This window comes from Sciurus vulgaris (genome assembly GCF_902686455.1).
Source record: "Sciurus vulgaris genome assembly, chromosome: 8".
In the NCBI taxonomy this organism is placed as follows: domain Eukaryota; kingdom Metazoa; phylum Chordata; class Mammalia; order Rodentia; family Sciuridae; genus Sciurus; species Sciurus vulgaris.
The window spans coordinates 110,941,418-110,958,051 of NC_136468.1; the positions used below are offsets into that span (position 1 = coordinate 110,941,418).

The window sequence follows — 16,634 nt, forward strand, 5'->3', positions numbered from 1 at the left end:
CTCTCAAAACATCAGGAGAGGTGAAGAACAAATAAACTGAGATTTGTGAGAAACTCTAAAGGCAGGAGGTGTCAGTCAGTTCAGCCTGGTTTCACTACACCTTCCCCTTCATCTGCTTCCCTCACTTCCCTGCCACTGCCCAACCACAACCACCAGTGGGGAGGGGCTGGCTGGCTTCCAAGGTCGGAGAGACCTGCCCCTAACTCTGGGAACCTGAGCAAATCTATACTACTTCTCTGAACTCCAGCATCCTCATCAGCAAGCTTGGGGTGAATCATGGTGCCAACCTTGCAGGTTCCTGATGGTCATGATATGTGCAGCCTCAGCCATAGATGCACAGGTGCATAGATCTCTGCAATGGCCAGAAGGCACCTGAACAAATGTGAGTCCTGTTCCTTACCTCTTTCCAGTACACAGATGGAGGACACGTCCCAGCTAAGCTGATGGTACCAAGGCCTATCATTCATTGCAATGGCTTTGTCTTTTTAATTTTTTTTAATCTCATTTATTATGAGAAAATATATTAGATATTACTAAAATATGCCTGAAATGAATATAATAGGGATAATAAGTATGTTCTTTTCTGAATAGTAAGTTAGGTGGTTTTGAGGCTGTTATAACTGATTAGAAAAAAATCTTCAATTTTACTCTTTGAACTGTGATTTGATGCTATGATATTTTATCTGAAATGTGACTTTACAGTCTTATTTGATAAAGAATAACAAGATCCACAAAATTAACTTCTCATGTGGTATATTCCCAAAATTATATAACAAAGACCAAATATAACCTAAAAAAATCACATCAAAAGCAAACAGTCTCATCTGGTAAGGGATCAATATTCGTGTTTCAAAGTGGCCTTAACTCTAGCTCCGAGAGGCTTCATGTGCGAAGTTTAAATGCTGTAGTTTATTTGTAGGGATATTTATCACTGAGTTTCAGTTGACCTGAAATGTGAATTCACTCATTCTCCCATCCTAAGGGTATGTATTGAGCATAGGTACCTGGCAGAAGGAGGGCTCATAGCCTGGCCTCAGGCCCACAGGCTTCTGGTTCCACTGGAGAGTGAAACACCTTCCTCCTAGATACCTATCTGCTTTAGGGATCAAGTGTGGAAGCACAAGCCACTCATTCTGTGCATTCCTTTTACTTTGAAGGAATTAATATTCCTAAATTCAATTAGTTTTAAAAATTCCAATATAGGTTCAGTATAAATGAGGCAGAAATTTGGGAATACAGAAAAAGAAAGGCATAATGAGTCTCAAGAAGTGTCCATGAACCTTTAGAAAACCCATCAAAATGTAAATAAAACAAGCAAGCAGCTCACATCCTTAGTCCATGTCCCAGGTTCAAAAAGTAACATGCTGAGAGGGCAACACACAAACACAGGAAACAATGACACAAAATTGTGTAGCTCCACCTTGACTGCACTTCTAGTTCAGCCCCTAGCCACTGTCCCTCTGTAAATATTAACACCCTAGGACAAGGGTGTGCTGCTTCTTACTCTGGAGATTGTCCACATTCTCCCATGAATATGCACTCCTTGTTTTTTACTGTGAAGACAGCCCGTATTGCCCTTTTAATGTTTATCTGCTTTCCTAAGTAAATTTGTGCCTCAGACTGGCATGTTCAGAAATTCTTTTCTGTCACATACACCAGAGGGCCCCACTTGTCCTGAGTTGAGGTCCCCATCTCTGGAAAGAACTCTTGGTGACACAAGTATCTTGAGACACTGTTTTACATGATGCAAAGTCATGTACATATGTAATCCATTACCTTGCTACTGCTTCTTTTATTAACTTTGAAAAATCCCAGAAATTTTTTCTTCTCTTTATCTGTTTCATCATTGCCAAGTGATGATTTTCTAAATGTTTCTGGAAAAAAAAAAAGGAAGTACTAAGTTATTTTTCAGCATTTGGAACAAGAGATTAAATACTTTACTTTAAAAAAATGTAAGTCAAATCTTTATTCTTAAACTGTTAGTTCTTCTAAGAGGGGCAAATCAACAACTATTTCTTGGAGCCACATCAAAGCTGCAAGACCAATTTAGGAAATCATTTAAAGTTCTTACATAGTCTTTTTGTGGTGGTATTGTCTCTTGCGTGGTTGTACCCTTCTGGAGACTAAAAAAACAAATAAATTAACAAAAGCTCTAGGGCAATGCTATCAATAGAAAGTTAATATGAACTATAAGTATAATTTTATGTTTGCTAGTAACTACATTAAAAAAATATGAAATTTTTTAAATTATACTTTCATTTGATTCAATATACCTAAAATATTATTTTATCACATAATCAATATCAGAGCTATTGATATTTTACATTTGTTTTGATGCTTAGTCTTCAAAATCCAGTGTTTGCCTCAGACTGATAGTACATCTCTGCTTGAACTGACCACCTTAAAGTGTCCAAGAGCCTCTGCTTGAACTGACCACCTTAAAGTGTCCAAGAGCCACATGTGGCCCATGGATGCCCAGACAGCACAGCTCCAAGACTGTGACTTTAGTGTAAAATATCTGCTTTCAGAACCATGAGTGAGGTCAAAATGCTAACCAAAAACAAATCCAGAGTTTTCCTGTTCATTTCTAGAACACGGAATAACAGTGATAGTTTACCCAGGTAGTGTTTAAAACAATCACAGCAGATCTCCTGGACCCTCATTTCCAGATTTTCTTTCCTCTACTGTAGTCACAAAACATTTTCCTTTTATACTACATTCTCAAGTGTACCACTTGTTTTCATCTTCTTTTACTTATTTTATTTATTTATTGATTGATTAAGCTCTAAGCCCTTAATTTCATGGTGTTTCAGGATTTTAGAGCTGGAATGGGATCTCTTTTGTTACAGAAGAGGACAATAAAGCCTAGACTTTGCAGGCAGCTGACCAGCAATCAACGGTGGTTCCCATGAAGCAGGACAAAAGGCATCAGCATTGCTGGAAACCTGTGGAGAGATAAAATCCTCAGGCCCATTCCAGACCTCCAGACAGAAACCCTGGGAGAGTTTCCAACACTGTTAAACACCAAAGTGAGGTCTAGGGACACCTGAAAAGCAGGTGTACAGGTACAGAGACATACATGTGAAGCACACTTGGGCAAACTGCTCAGTCTCTCCAAGCCTCAGTTTATTCATTTACAGGTTGTTGGGGGGCTGGGGATGACTGTGCTCATTGTGAGAGACCATGCTGGTCACTCACAGCTCTGCTTGACTACTGATTATTATCACTCAATTATTTACTCACAAAGCCCATCCTAGGGCTTTGCCATTTATTCATTCATTCTTCTCTTCCAAGGCATACAGACCTAACAAAATGAGGGAAAACTGAGGTGCTCCTGAAGGATAGAAAAATGAATTTTCCCACTCATTGCCAACTGCTAGACAGCCAGACCTCTAATCCACTGGTGGAAAAATCATGGACTGAGATATTACGTACTCTACCATCAGTATATCAACCCAAACATGGTAAATATTCATTAACTTCTTCATCTGCTAATGTATAATTTCATATTTGAATTAGAGAAGAGACATAAAAGTAGGTGCATTAATAAAATATGCATGACCATTCAGGCTATCTACCTAGCAAAGCAGAAACCAAGCATACATGTTCCTTAAACCAATCTGTAGAGAACAAAGGCTCCTGTTTAGTCCACCAAGGTCTTGATTACATGCAAGGCTCCAACCAAGGAGATTAGTGGGCACCACATCATGCAACATTCAAACCAAAGGACCCACATCACAAGATGTGACCACACAGATGCATGTGCACACACACACTTAAAGGTCACACAAAAAAACCTTTACTAAGGCTATCGTAGCAGATAAAGTAGCTATTAAGAATAAAGTATACCATAGAGTAATATCATATCCAAACTACAGCATGAATTAATATGATTATTTCTAGCCTATATGGTTTCTACAATTGAATGGTATGTGACATGGATATATTAAAATGGATGATAATGTAGTACCCCCAAATTAAATGAGAACGTGTTATTGAAACACAGGCCATATTATACCTACCAAAAAAATAGACTAGACCAGAAAACTGCAATGAAGTTGAACTTCTTGTTTCTATGCCTGAACAGGGAACAGTGGTTGGTCACAGGACTGTTGGTAGCTTGAGTGAGGAAAGCTTAGGTATGGCCCTGGCAGCAGAATTGAGACTGGGAGGCACACATCAAGCCGTTAGAGCCTGTGGGTACCTGGATGTGGCAGGGGCTCAAAACTCATGGTACTGAGCTGGGGTCTAGAGCACATAGTCTATTTTTAGAGCCCAGGCTCCAAAGAGGCCCCTGAGATTTAAGAGACACAGAGGAAGGGTCAGTTTTAAGGCAAAGCAAGAGAACTCAAGATTTACATAAGGCAGAATTCCCACAGGAAGCTGTGCTGTCAGAACAGCACAAATAACAGTCTAGCCTGGAGAACATACACATTTAAGATCCAGAATCCATGGTTTCCAAGGGTGATCATTTGAGCATGAAATTTACTTTCTTTGAATTTATTCTAATTTATAAGAAATTAAATATTGATAAAAATATTTTTTCAGGGGTCACATTTGATCTATAAGAAAGTACTTCCTGTTTGGAAACATTAAATGATTTAGAAAATGGTAAAGATGAATTAAGGGTAACAGGAGTACAGAAAGCTGAAGGAACCCTGAAAGACCAACTAGTCCAAATCATTCATTTGTCAAGAAGAGAAAACAAAATCAGGGTAGTTCAGTGGCCAGAAAACAAGGCCACTGAGTAAGTGCATGGAAAAGAAAGACCCAGTCAGCATTTCCAAATACACCATGGGCACTGTAATTTTCAGCCATATCACTAGGCTACCTGGACACAGGATAATAAAGGAAAAGTCCTTCAGTTCACCTTGTTCTGATCCTTAATCTTCAAAACTCCCAAGTAAAATCATTCAGAACTACTCAAGCCTTCATATATGTGAGTGTCCTGCTCACAAAAACTGCTTTTTCATGGTGTTTCTTAACAAAGAACGCTTATCTTTTTAACCTCCTTCTGTATAATTGATGGAGTACATCAATTACAGATCGGAATTTCAAGAGTCACCCTAGCCAATGCTTCATCTACATATGGTTTCTCCAAACCAATGCTGAGTTTTTCTTTCACTAAGTTTTTTTTTTTTCCTGAAAATAAAATCTACTGTTAAGTATGCTAACAAACATGAAAAAAAAAAAATTCTGTAGAATGCAGAGATTGAGATTCTAACAAACCTTTTGGTATATCTATATCTAACTATCTATACATCTATATATATATGTATGTATATATATATTTGTTCAAGAAAATACCTATATATGTATATACTTATGTTTATGTGTATATGTATAAGTATACATATGTGTGTGTATATATTATATGTATGTGTGTGTGTGCAGAAAGGGAGATAAAGAAAAAAAAGATTTCTAAGAAATAGGTGTCAGAATAAATGCTAAATCTGGACTAATCAGTCACATATTTGTCTATAATAGCAAAAGTTAAGTCAATACTGCAAATTCTGCTACATGCAGGATGGTTCTGGAGCACAGGTAAGCACATAGATAATACAGGCAAGCAGAAGTAAAAAGGAACCAGTGATCTTTTAGCACCTAGTATTTCTGCTTTACCCTGAAATTGTGGGCAATAGAAACTGCTACAACATCTTCCCTCATTGCTTACAAGAGCTTCACAGCAAACTTCTCACACACAGGACATTCTTCTCTGAACCAACCAGGGAACAAAGAAATCAAACCATAACCTTGTGTCAGTCAGGCAAGACCCCCAGCCCCAGAGGTGTCACAAGCCACATCATTTCCTTCAGGCCTCACACAAAAACATTACCTCCATGCATCCTCCTAGCCCAGAGCCATGCAAAGTGCAGCCTTGCAGGCTCACTGTACCTCTGAAACTCAGGGAAGGTTCAGACTGAGTTTTGGTCAGAAGAACTAGAAAAGGCAGGCAAGAGAAAGTAAGATAGACTGTGTAGACCTGAGCCACCCCCAGCCAAGTCCTGGCCTCTCCTAAAGCCTGGGATGGACTTATATGTGTCTGCAGCAGTGAGAGGGCCTAGTGCGCGGCTGGTGCCTGTTTCACCAGGTCTGTATTCCCATGGCCTGCAGCTGTGCCGGCTGCTTGTCCTGCTTGTGAACATAGGTGGCAGCAGAGCCTCAGACTTTTTCAAGCTACCATTGCCTGGGATTCCGGAGGAGGGCAGGCTTTTGCCAGCAGAGCCTCTCTTCCTGCCAGCTGCCCTCCAGGATCTCCAGCATCAGCAGGGATGGGGAGGAGCAGGTGGCCGCCTGAATGTACTCCTGAGTGTAAACTAAGAGGGACAAAGGAGAGGCTGCTCCACCAGCACCCTGGCAGTCTTGCCAGTTCAGCTACAAAATAGAAAGGGATCCTCAGGGACACCCTCTGGAGGACTCTCTTTTCTTTTCAGATAGCAGATGGTTAATAGGAAGATGTGAAGGCGTGTGGCAAGGAAGGTAATCAAGCACACAACCAGCATAGTTCAGGTTAAAGGGATGCTCCTGGCCATGGAGTTGAAGTAGGTCTTTCCCATGGGTGGGGGGAATGTTCAAATAAGTAGCGATGAGGATTTGGGGGCTTGAGAGCAGCTAGTTCCCACAAAGGACATAAGTGCTTCAAAATCCAAGTTGGCTGCACCATGTGTCCTGATGCCTGGCCCTGCTTGTGAATCAAAAGAGCTGTGCTCAGCCTGCTGACACCTCTGAAGGCCTTTCTTCTCATGTGCAGACATTCATGGGCCTGCAGGGTCCTCTGCTTAACAGAAAGGCAGGTTTTGTATGACTTCACCACTTTCAAGATATATCCAAGTGTGGGAATATAATGAAAACACTCATTTGAGAACCCCTTTTGCTTTTAGCTTCCTAAATGTAGCTTTTTCCATTTATTTTTTCTTTATTTTTTTTTCCCTCGCTTGTCTTACCAAATGAAAGCTCTGTTTTCAAAGAGTCACATAAACAAAATTTCAAAAGGCTGATATATCCAGACAGATATACACACAGTAACCCAGTTCTGTGTGGCTGATGCCGAAAGTATTACTGTCTGTTTTAAAAAGATACTGGACAGTCTAGCATGAGCAAGGCTCTGGTTTCAATCCCAATAACACCAAAAAAAAAAAAAAAAAAGCTGGACAAAACACAAGAGCATTATTCTCAAATGTCACAGCATTTTTTTTGAGGAAATAAATAGTCCATGTATCTTATACTCCATGTGACCAAAACCTTCTCTTAAATGTCAAATAAGACCAAGGACTCAGACTCTCCAGGAAGAGGCAAGCTGATTCGAGAGGAGGTACAGACTGGACAGGGAGCCCACTATGACCATTGATTTCACAATAAATTTGATAATACAAAAGAAGTACAGGGGGGTTTTGTGCTTGATTTTGCTTTTTTTGTGGGGTAGAGATACTAGGGATTGAACCTAGGGTTGCTTTACCACTGAGCTACATCTCTAACCCTTTTTGTTTTATTTTTTGAGACAAGGTCCCACTGAGTCGCTAAGGGTCTCACTAAGTTGCTAAGGCTGGTCATAAACTTAGGGTCCTCTTGCCTCAGCTTCCCAAATCACTGGAATTACCGGCATGAACCACAGTATCCAGCTGAAAACACATTTTTACTGAAACAAGAAAAAAAAAAAAACTATAGGAAAAAAACATGAAAACCTTTACTATACATCTATTTTAAAAGTCCACCCTATTTAATATTTTTTGAATAAATAAAATGGTCATCAGTTAGCAAATGAGGTTTCTTAAAACAGAAACTTTAATGAAGTTCATTTTAAAAATTGTAAGGTCAGAAATGTAAGTTATCTTTTTGTCTGACAGTTTTTTATGTAGTCAGCCCTTCCTATCAATCAGAAAAATCTGCTTACATAATATATTGATGTCAGTCAGTACCCACAGCAACCTCGGGGCTGCCACTGACCAATGGTTCTAATTGTAACCTCATGCTAAGGTACCAAAATGATATCACAGTTAAGATATCTGACAATGATGGTAAGGAATATAAGAGGGTACTAAAGCTATCTTCACAGATGGATCCCATGAACTGTAATTTGGTCAGTTTTAAAGGATAGCTAAATGCATTTGTACACTGATCTTGGATATAAGCAGTCTTTGAAACATGGGAGCAGCAATGAAAACTGAAAGTAAAAATCAAGATTATTTTTATGTGGTTTTTGTATGGTTAGAGCAGAGGGCCTAATCTCTCCTCACCTATTTATGCTTTTACTGACATTAAAGTTCACAAAGAGACAGAGGTGAAAGTCATAACAGGAGGAAAGAGGCATAATCATAATGGAGGGAAATGAAAACAGCCCAATTTCTTTTGCAGGCCAAATTTCTTTTTTGCCCACATCAACTCTGCACAAAATTTGAGTTGCCTGTCAGTTCACATACCCATCTCCATCTGGTGCTATAGAGAGTGCCAAGGAGAGGGAGCAGGCTACATTGGTATGCATCACACTGTCATTACCAGGCAGGGTGTAAACAGCGCAGCAGGACCTCACCTCTCCTGTTGTCCCATGCGTAGAGTTCCTTTATCCCCAACTCATTCAGGGACTTGGACAGCTCCAGTTCCTCTCCGGCAACATTGTCCCTGAGCAGAATCACGTGATCTGGGCTGACCTCACACTTTGCACAAATGACTGGCAGAATATTCTGGAGTGGCACATCAGGGCTCACCCGCACAACAGCTTTTTGTGTCCGAAGGTAATTCACTACCAAACGCACAGATTTCTGGAAGAATAAACCAGAGACAAAGAATTCTGTGAGCAACATCTTCCCACAATAGCTCCAACTTCTGTTTTAAATTTAGAATTAAGTGTGGCAGGATTTTGTGCAGCTCTAATCCTTTTTCCACAAATTCAGTGAGTCACAAGGGAAATGGAAAAATGAACGGTGAAAAATAAATGTCCAGAATAGTGGATTTATCTTATAGAGTTTCTCGTACTAATTAACAAGCTTCTAGACAATATAGGGAAATGGACATCAGTGAGACCTCTAAATTTGAAATATAATATACTGACTTTCAAAAATTCTGACCATATTTGAACACAAAACATTTATATATATTTACATACATACATATTATATATATATATATATATATATATATATATATACACATACATATGAATCATTCTAAAGGAAAATAGTTTGGAAGTAGAATGAATAATTTCATTTAAAGGAAAACTCTCACTAAAAAAACAAAATTTTTAAGAAGACAAAGTATTCACATAAATATATGAATATTTATGTACATATGTATTTATATAAGTAATAAGGCAGTATATGTATACATATATAATAGGCACAGAGTATGTAAATAGATATGTGCATTTATATAATGTGTATGTATATATATATATGTGTGTGTGTGTAAACACACACACACACACACACACACACAAGTACACACATATTTTAAGCCTGAAATATAATTTAACTCTTTCAAATATCAGATATAAAATCAAGAAGAAAACTAAATTTGATCAAGGCTGACTTTAAATGACTACATTTAAAGTCACCTACCAAAAACACTGTAGTATTCAAAGTTTCACTCAGTTTACCAGTTTACTTTAATTCAGCCTTCCTGATAACGGCACAGTGCAAGCTCACTAAGAAGGTGAACAGAGTAAACATGAGTTGCACAGAGTTACTAAGAACAGCTTCAGGCTCCTTTCTGCTCTGAGTGGCAGGGTTTGGTGGCCATGATAATGACACAATGTAGGATGAAAGAAGAAAAGGAGGAAAGATGAAATCCTCATCAGGTTTCTCCAAGAAGACTCATGCTCACACCCTGGGCCTAACTGTCCCTAGAAACCAAGAAATCAAGGGAAGCCACAGGGTATAAAGAAGATTCTTTTGGGATGAACATTTATCTTTATTTTAATAAAGGAAAAGTTCCTTTGGACATAAAATAGAATGACAAAAATTAGAATTCATTTTTATTTATCTTGTAGTATATTATAGCTATACATAATAGTGAGATTTATTTTGACATTCATATGTGCATAAAACATAGATTTCTCTATTTCAATACCCATTACTATCTTCTGTCCTCCCCTTCTCCTTTCTCCTATTCTCCTTTTAACTATCAGGATTCATTAATCACTGAAATCTAGAAATTCACAGGAGACAAACTGTTGGACAAATTTTAAAAGCAAGAAAATTCAAGTCTGTCAAGAATCTGAAAGAATTAATTAGCAATACTTTTTAACTAGAGCTGAAAGATTCATCTCAAAGCCTTGTTAGAAAATACAATAAGAAATTGGAATTAATTTTCATCAACAATCAAAAGCCTATATAAAGCTATGTATATAAGATATTCTCCAAATGCAATGAGTAAATATTTCTGACAATTTTTTCAAAAAGTCTTCCTCCCCTCACCCCTAAGAGGTGGTAATGTCTTTTTTCTTTCTTTCTTTCCATATGAGTAATTAAAACCAGTGGCACTGTACCATTGAGCTTCATCCCAAGCCCCACCCTACTTTTTTTGAAATGGCATCTTGCAAGTTGAGGAGGCCGGTCTCAAACTTATGATCCTCCTACCTCAGCCTTCCAAGTCACTGTAATCACAAGTGTGGGCTGCCATGACCTGCTGAGATGGCACATCTTTTACAGATCCAAACTACTTCCTAGAGATGGAAGAATTCCAGAAATGCACAGTCCAACTAATAGCCAACAGATGATTAATTAAAATGCAATAACATTAAAAAACAGTTTCTCAATCACACTAACCATATTGCAAATGCTCAAAATGTACATGTGCCCAGTGGCTATTACATTGGGCACTGCAGAATTTGGGGCCATTTCCAGCTTCAGAGATAGTTGTAATGTATAGCTATGCTCTATATTAATTTCTTTTCTACATATAATACATGTAGGAGAAGTTTTACAACAATGAACATTACTAAATTCTGGGATTTTTGTATCCTATAATAAACCCAGTGTATTTGGTGCCTCTTTGCCTGGGATGGCAGCAGAAACCTCAACCACAGCTGTCTGCATGTGGTACTTAGAAGAGCAAGGCAGGCCCTCCTCAGCATCTCCCGCACACTCACACACAAGCATATGTCCTTGTACATCCTCTCATCATAAGTAGGCACCTACTGACCTCAGGCACCTTAGGTGGGCCAGGCTTAACCTTCTCTTCAGAAACTTTTTCTTTCAGAAACACAGTGTGCACATTCAAGGTTCCAACCAAAGTATTTGGCTTAAAACTCAAAGGCTGTTGGGTTTCTGAAGACCAGATCTCAAGGGCATGGTGGGAAGGATTCAGGTGATTCTGAAGGCAAAGCTCAACCAACAGGTCCATCATTGCATGGCTGAAAAAGGGAAAACAAATCATGATTATTAGGAATGTCTGCACTCTCCCTCTGCCTAGCTGAGTAAGGGCAAAACAAAGAACAAGTAGGTGAATGAGGAAATTAGATGTGCTTATAAAGACAACACAGGCTCATTAATTTCTTATGCAAGATTGTATAGCAACATGTTACCATTCTCAATGCTAATGAACAACATTACTGAAAGAACAGGATCATAATAGCTGATCAAAATCGTAATAGCTGAGAAAAATAGTTGTATTTCTAGTTAAATTAAACCCATAAGTATGTTGAATTGAATCATCTAAAGTCCAATAACACAAATCATACTACTTATGGGTACAAGACACTAAATCAGTGATTTGTAAGTATAATGTATCATTAAAAACTAGACTTTAAGTTGGAAAAGTTTATGAATAATAATACACTAATGAACTGCAGAACTAGAAAAAATGCTGAACTCCTAGACATGTGCAACCTACTAAAACTAAATCAAGAATTTGAAATCATGAACAAATAACAAAGAAATTGAATTAGTAACCAAACCTTGCCAAAAAGAAAAGTCCTAAATTAAATGGATTCAGCAGAAGATTCTCCCAAATATTCAAATAATAATAACGCTTCTTAAACTCTTTCAAAAATTGAAGAAAAAATATTTTCAAACTCATTTTATGTGGCCAGCTCACCTTAATAACAGAGACAAAAAAAAAAAAAAAAAAAATTCCAAAAGGAACATGGATGCAAAATCCTCAATAAAATACTAACAAACAAAATTCAACACCACATTAAAAAGATTACATACCATGTCCAAGTGAGATCTATCCCAAGGATGCAGGGATGGTTCAACTTATGCCAATCAATCAATGTGATATATCACATTAACGGAACAAGCCTTAAAAAAAGGCATAATCATCTTGATACAGAAGAAAACATCTGACAAAATTCAACATCCATTTGTGGTTTTAAAACTCTCAACAAAATAGGTACAGAAGGAACTAACTTCAACACAATCAAAACTTTGTGTGAAAAGCCCATAGCTAATATCACATTCAAAGAAGAAAAATGAAAGCTTTTCCACTAAGATACATATAAGGTAAGGATGCCCCCTTATCACTTCTGTTCAACATATTACTGGAAGTCCTAGCCACAGGCACCACAAAAGAAAGACAAGTAAGAACTCATTCAAATCAGAAGGAAAGAAGTAAAATTTTCTATTTGTAGATGATGTGTTCATACATGTAGAAAGCCCCGAAGAGTCAATAACAACAAAACACTGTTAAAACTAATAAACTATTCCAGGAAAGTTGCTTGATACAAATATCACATAACAAATCAGTGGCTATTTGTGTGTGCCAGGGGGAGGGGGGTGCAGGGGTACCAGGGATTGAACCCAGAGGCATTCTACCACTAAACCACATCCCCAGCATCTTGTTTGTTTGTTTGTTTTGAGACAGAGTCTCACTAGGTTTCTGAGGCTGGCCTCCAACTTGTAATCCTTCTGCCTTGCTGGGATTCCAAGCATGCACCACTACACCCAGATAAAACTAAAAAAAAAAAAAAAAATGGCATTTCTGTACACTAACAATAAGCTATCCAAAAAGGAAAATAAGAAAGCAATCCCATTTACAATAGCAGCAAAAATAATAAAATAGTCAGGAATAAATATAACCAAACATTTGACAGATTTGTACAATGAATTATTGAATGAAAGAAATTCAAAGGAGGCACAGATAAATGGAAAGATATTCTGTTTTCATGGATTGGAAGAACTAAAACTGTTAGTGTCCACACTACACAAAGAAATCTGCAGAATCAATGCAATCCCTATCAAAACCCCAATGGTATTCTGAACAGAAATAGAAAAAATATCTTTAAATTCATGTGGAACAACAAAATACCTTAAACAAAGTAATCTTGAGAAAACAAAGCTGAAGGACTCACATATGCTGATTTTAAAATATCTTACAAAGCAGTAATTCAGTTTGCAAGTAAGGTACTTGCATAAAAATCAGACATATAGACCAATGGAACAAAATATGGCCCAGAAATAAATCCACGTACTTACGTTAGGTGACCTTTGACAAGCATACAAAGAGTGACAATCTCTTCAATAAATGGTGTTGGGAAAACTATGTCCTCACGTGGAAAAATGAAATTGGACACTTATGTCACACCACACACAAAAATAACTCAAAACGATTAAAGATTTCAACCAAGACCTAAATCCATAAAACTACAAAAAGAAAACATAGAAGAACACTTGGTAATGTTGGTCTGGGGAGTGATCTTTTTGGATACGACACAGCCAACCAAAGCTAACACAGGCAAATTAAAAGCTTCTGTGCAGCAAATGGAATCAACAACAGAGTGAAAGGGAAAACTACAGAATGGGAGAAAATCTTTTCCAACCATATATTAATGTGGTGTGAATATCCAAAATAGACAAGAAACTCAAGAAACTCAATAGCAAATAACCCAACTAAAAGAAGGGCAAAGAACCTGAATAAACATTTCTCAGTACAAGTCATACATATGACTAATGGGCATGTAAATACATGTTCGACATTACTATCAGAAAAGTACAACTCTACCACAGTATCATATGTGATTGAAGGGTTATCATGTTGATTAAGTTGTGGAAAAGAAGGAACTCTTATACACTGGTAGTGGGAATGTAAACTTGTACAGTCATCATGGAGTGGAGTATTATTCAGCTTTAAAAGATTCAAAAAATCCTGCCTATAAGAAAACATGGATGAGCCTGAAAGACATATGCCAAGTGAAATAAGCCAAACACAGAAAAAAATACTGAATGTCTTACTTACATGTGGAAGCTAAAAAAGTTGAACCCATAGAAGCAGAGATTAGAAGAATGGTTACCAAGGGCTGGGGGAGGAGGAAGTGAGGAGACACCCGTCAAAAGCACAAAGCTCCTACAGTAGGAGTAAGATCTGGAGACCTATTGCACAGCCTGGTGACTGTAGTTAATGGAACTGTGTTGTATGTTTGAGAACTTCATTGTTCTTACCATGTGTGTGCACACACACATACACACACACACACACACACACACACAAATGTAAGTACATGAGGTGAAGAATATATTAACTACTTTATGGTGATCATTTCACAAATATACATGTATATCAACATCATGTTTTATACTTTAACATACAGTTTATATTTGTCAATTTTAACCCAATGAAATTGAAAAACTTAACCAAGAAAGAAAAAGGAAGTCACTCTTCCCAAAAGACACTTCATACAATGGATACTTAATTTTTGGTTAAAAAAAAGTGTAGGCAAATGGCATGAAAGTACAAGTTTAAATCAATAAATATTACAGATAACCTATTGGGTACAGTGTGTTACAAAGCCATTTGGAAAGCTTTAAAATAAATAAAACCTGGTTTTTGAACTCAAATAAAACAAAGTCATACATACTTACCCTTGTCCTTCATTCATTCCTCCCTGACCCTGGGCATCCAAGCCCTGTGGGGCCTGATACCAGATGGTAAACTCAATGCCCAAACAAATAAACATAACAACAACAACAAAAGCCCAAAGTATTGTATTTCTCATCCAATTGCTATAAGACTACCGATAAAGTTCTTAATGATCCAAAGCAATATTTCAAAGTCATCTACATAACAATATTTACCTCATCTGTTATCCAGGAAGTGACTGATTGATAGTGTCTGCCAACCAGTGAGACCCAGGAATCCCCATGAAGCCAGTGCCCTATGACTGATGGGGCATTTGGGGGGACTGGGGCAGTGCAAACCCTCACATGTACCATAGGTGGATATGCAGTCTAATACCTGCAGTAAACTCTGATTCTTTCAGCTCCTGGTTAAAACTCTTCTTTATTTCAACAAGGAGCTTAATGAAACAAACCAGGGAGACACATCACCATGCACTCAAAGATATGCTATTCCACTGAAAAACCTTGGCATGGAAAATAGACTCCTTAAAAGTGCTAAAACACCATCATCATATGGACTCTCATTCATTGCTACCTGACAGGTCCAGGGCTGCACAGTGCCCTCACACTTTCCTTTAGTCTAAGTGATGCAGACTGTCATCCTGGGGTTTCTATACAGGGTGGGGGTGGGGGCGCTGGGATTTGATTTATACTCTTGTCCATGGATGTGATTCTGGTTTTGTCTCTGTTATCCCCACCCAGAGTTTATCTGCACCAAGTAAACACATAAATTGTCAAGAAAAAAAAAAAAAAAATACACAAACACTACTAATGTTTCCTTCTAACCTTTTAGTCCAATAATTGGCAGCACATTTGAAACATCTAATTAGACAGTTTGCTGCGAATGGCAATTACCACAGGGCTCCATGGATTTACTCCACTACAAAGAATACACCCATCTTGCCTTTGCAGAAGCCAATACTTGCAATTTAATGTGCTAGCAGAGTAGTACATTAGTTAGGTCTGAATAAATAATTGGGTGTTCAAATTGCTACCTTCTGTGTGTCACATGGAACGCTAGGATAGGATTCACTCATCTACACTCCACAGCAACACTGTCCTCCATCCTTCCATGTACCTGAGGAAGTATGCACTTCTCCTTAGGAGTACTCCTTATTGGAAAGGCAAATGCTCCCGACCGGGAAAACTGCAGTAGTTACTTACATTTTCAATAGTTAAGGGTAGATGAAGTTTATCAACAACCTCTCACTTAAATTTACTATTACTTTTGAGGGGTGGCAAACAAAAGCAAAAATCCCAAACACACTATTAGAACATGATGCAAAACCAGACATATGCTATCACACATGGTAGTAAGTACTTGAAGAACACAGAGCCATTACTGATTCAATCCAGAGAAGCAAATGGGACCCCATCCCTTCCTGGTGGCTAGAGCAGCACCCAGAACAGACAGCTTCAAAGATAAGTGAGAGTGAGGAGGTTCAGCAAGCTCTGGTAGCTGTTTTACCCTCTCCCAGCCCATCTCTAGCTATGAGCCTCAGGTGGGCAGCTTTCTCATGAGGACTGGCTCTGCTGCACTGAGATAATGTAGGTACATGAAAGTCATATGAGAATCCAGGTTCAAAGACACAAGCTCAACTTACTAAACATCCTACAGGGTTTGGCTCTCTTTAAAAGAGGACCCTGACTTAAAATATTAAAATACTCACCATTTTTCCACTACACACTCTTTGGGAACCTGTGTGAGGTAAGGCAAGAATGGCTTTTGCCACTTTGCAGCATGCCTGTTATGTGGTTATTGGCTGAAATTTTAAAATACCAAACTCCAAACAACAATTCAGTTTT

General features: G+C 38.1%; 1 protein-coding gene across 12 annotated transcripts in view; it reads right to left on the bottom strand.

Annotated features, from left to right (window-relative positions):
- Positions 1–16,634, bottom strand: part of COBL (cordon-bleu WH2 repeat protein) — a 264,580-nt gene that overhangs the window by 159,728 nt on the left and 88,218 nt on the right. For 6 of the 12 annotated variants that reach the window (XM_079150327.1, XM_079150321.1, XM_079150323.1 and 3 more), the window contains exons 3-6: positions 11,137–11,347; positions 8,528–8,756; positions 5,896–5,940; positions 1,777–1,874 (exon numbers count right to left, since the gene is read on the bottom strand). In XM_079150327.1, coding sequence (XP_079006453.1) covers positions 1,777–1,874; positions 5,896–5,940; positions 8,528–8,756; positions 11,137–11,347 — 583 coding nt within the window. The remainder of the gene's footprint in view (positions 1–1,776; positions 1,875–5,895; positions 5,941–8,527; positions 8,757–11,136; positions 11,348–16,634) is intronic. The other 6 variants (XM_079150317.1, XM_079150326.1, XM_079150322.1 and 3 more) reach the window with 1 other exon arrangement.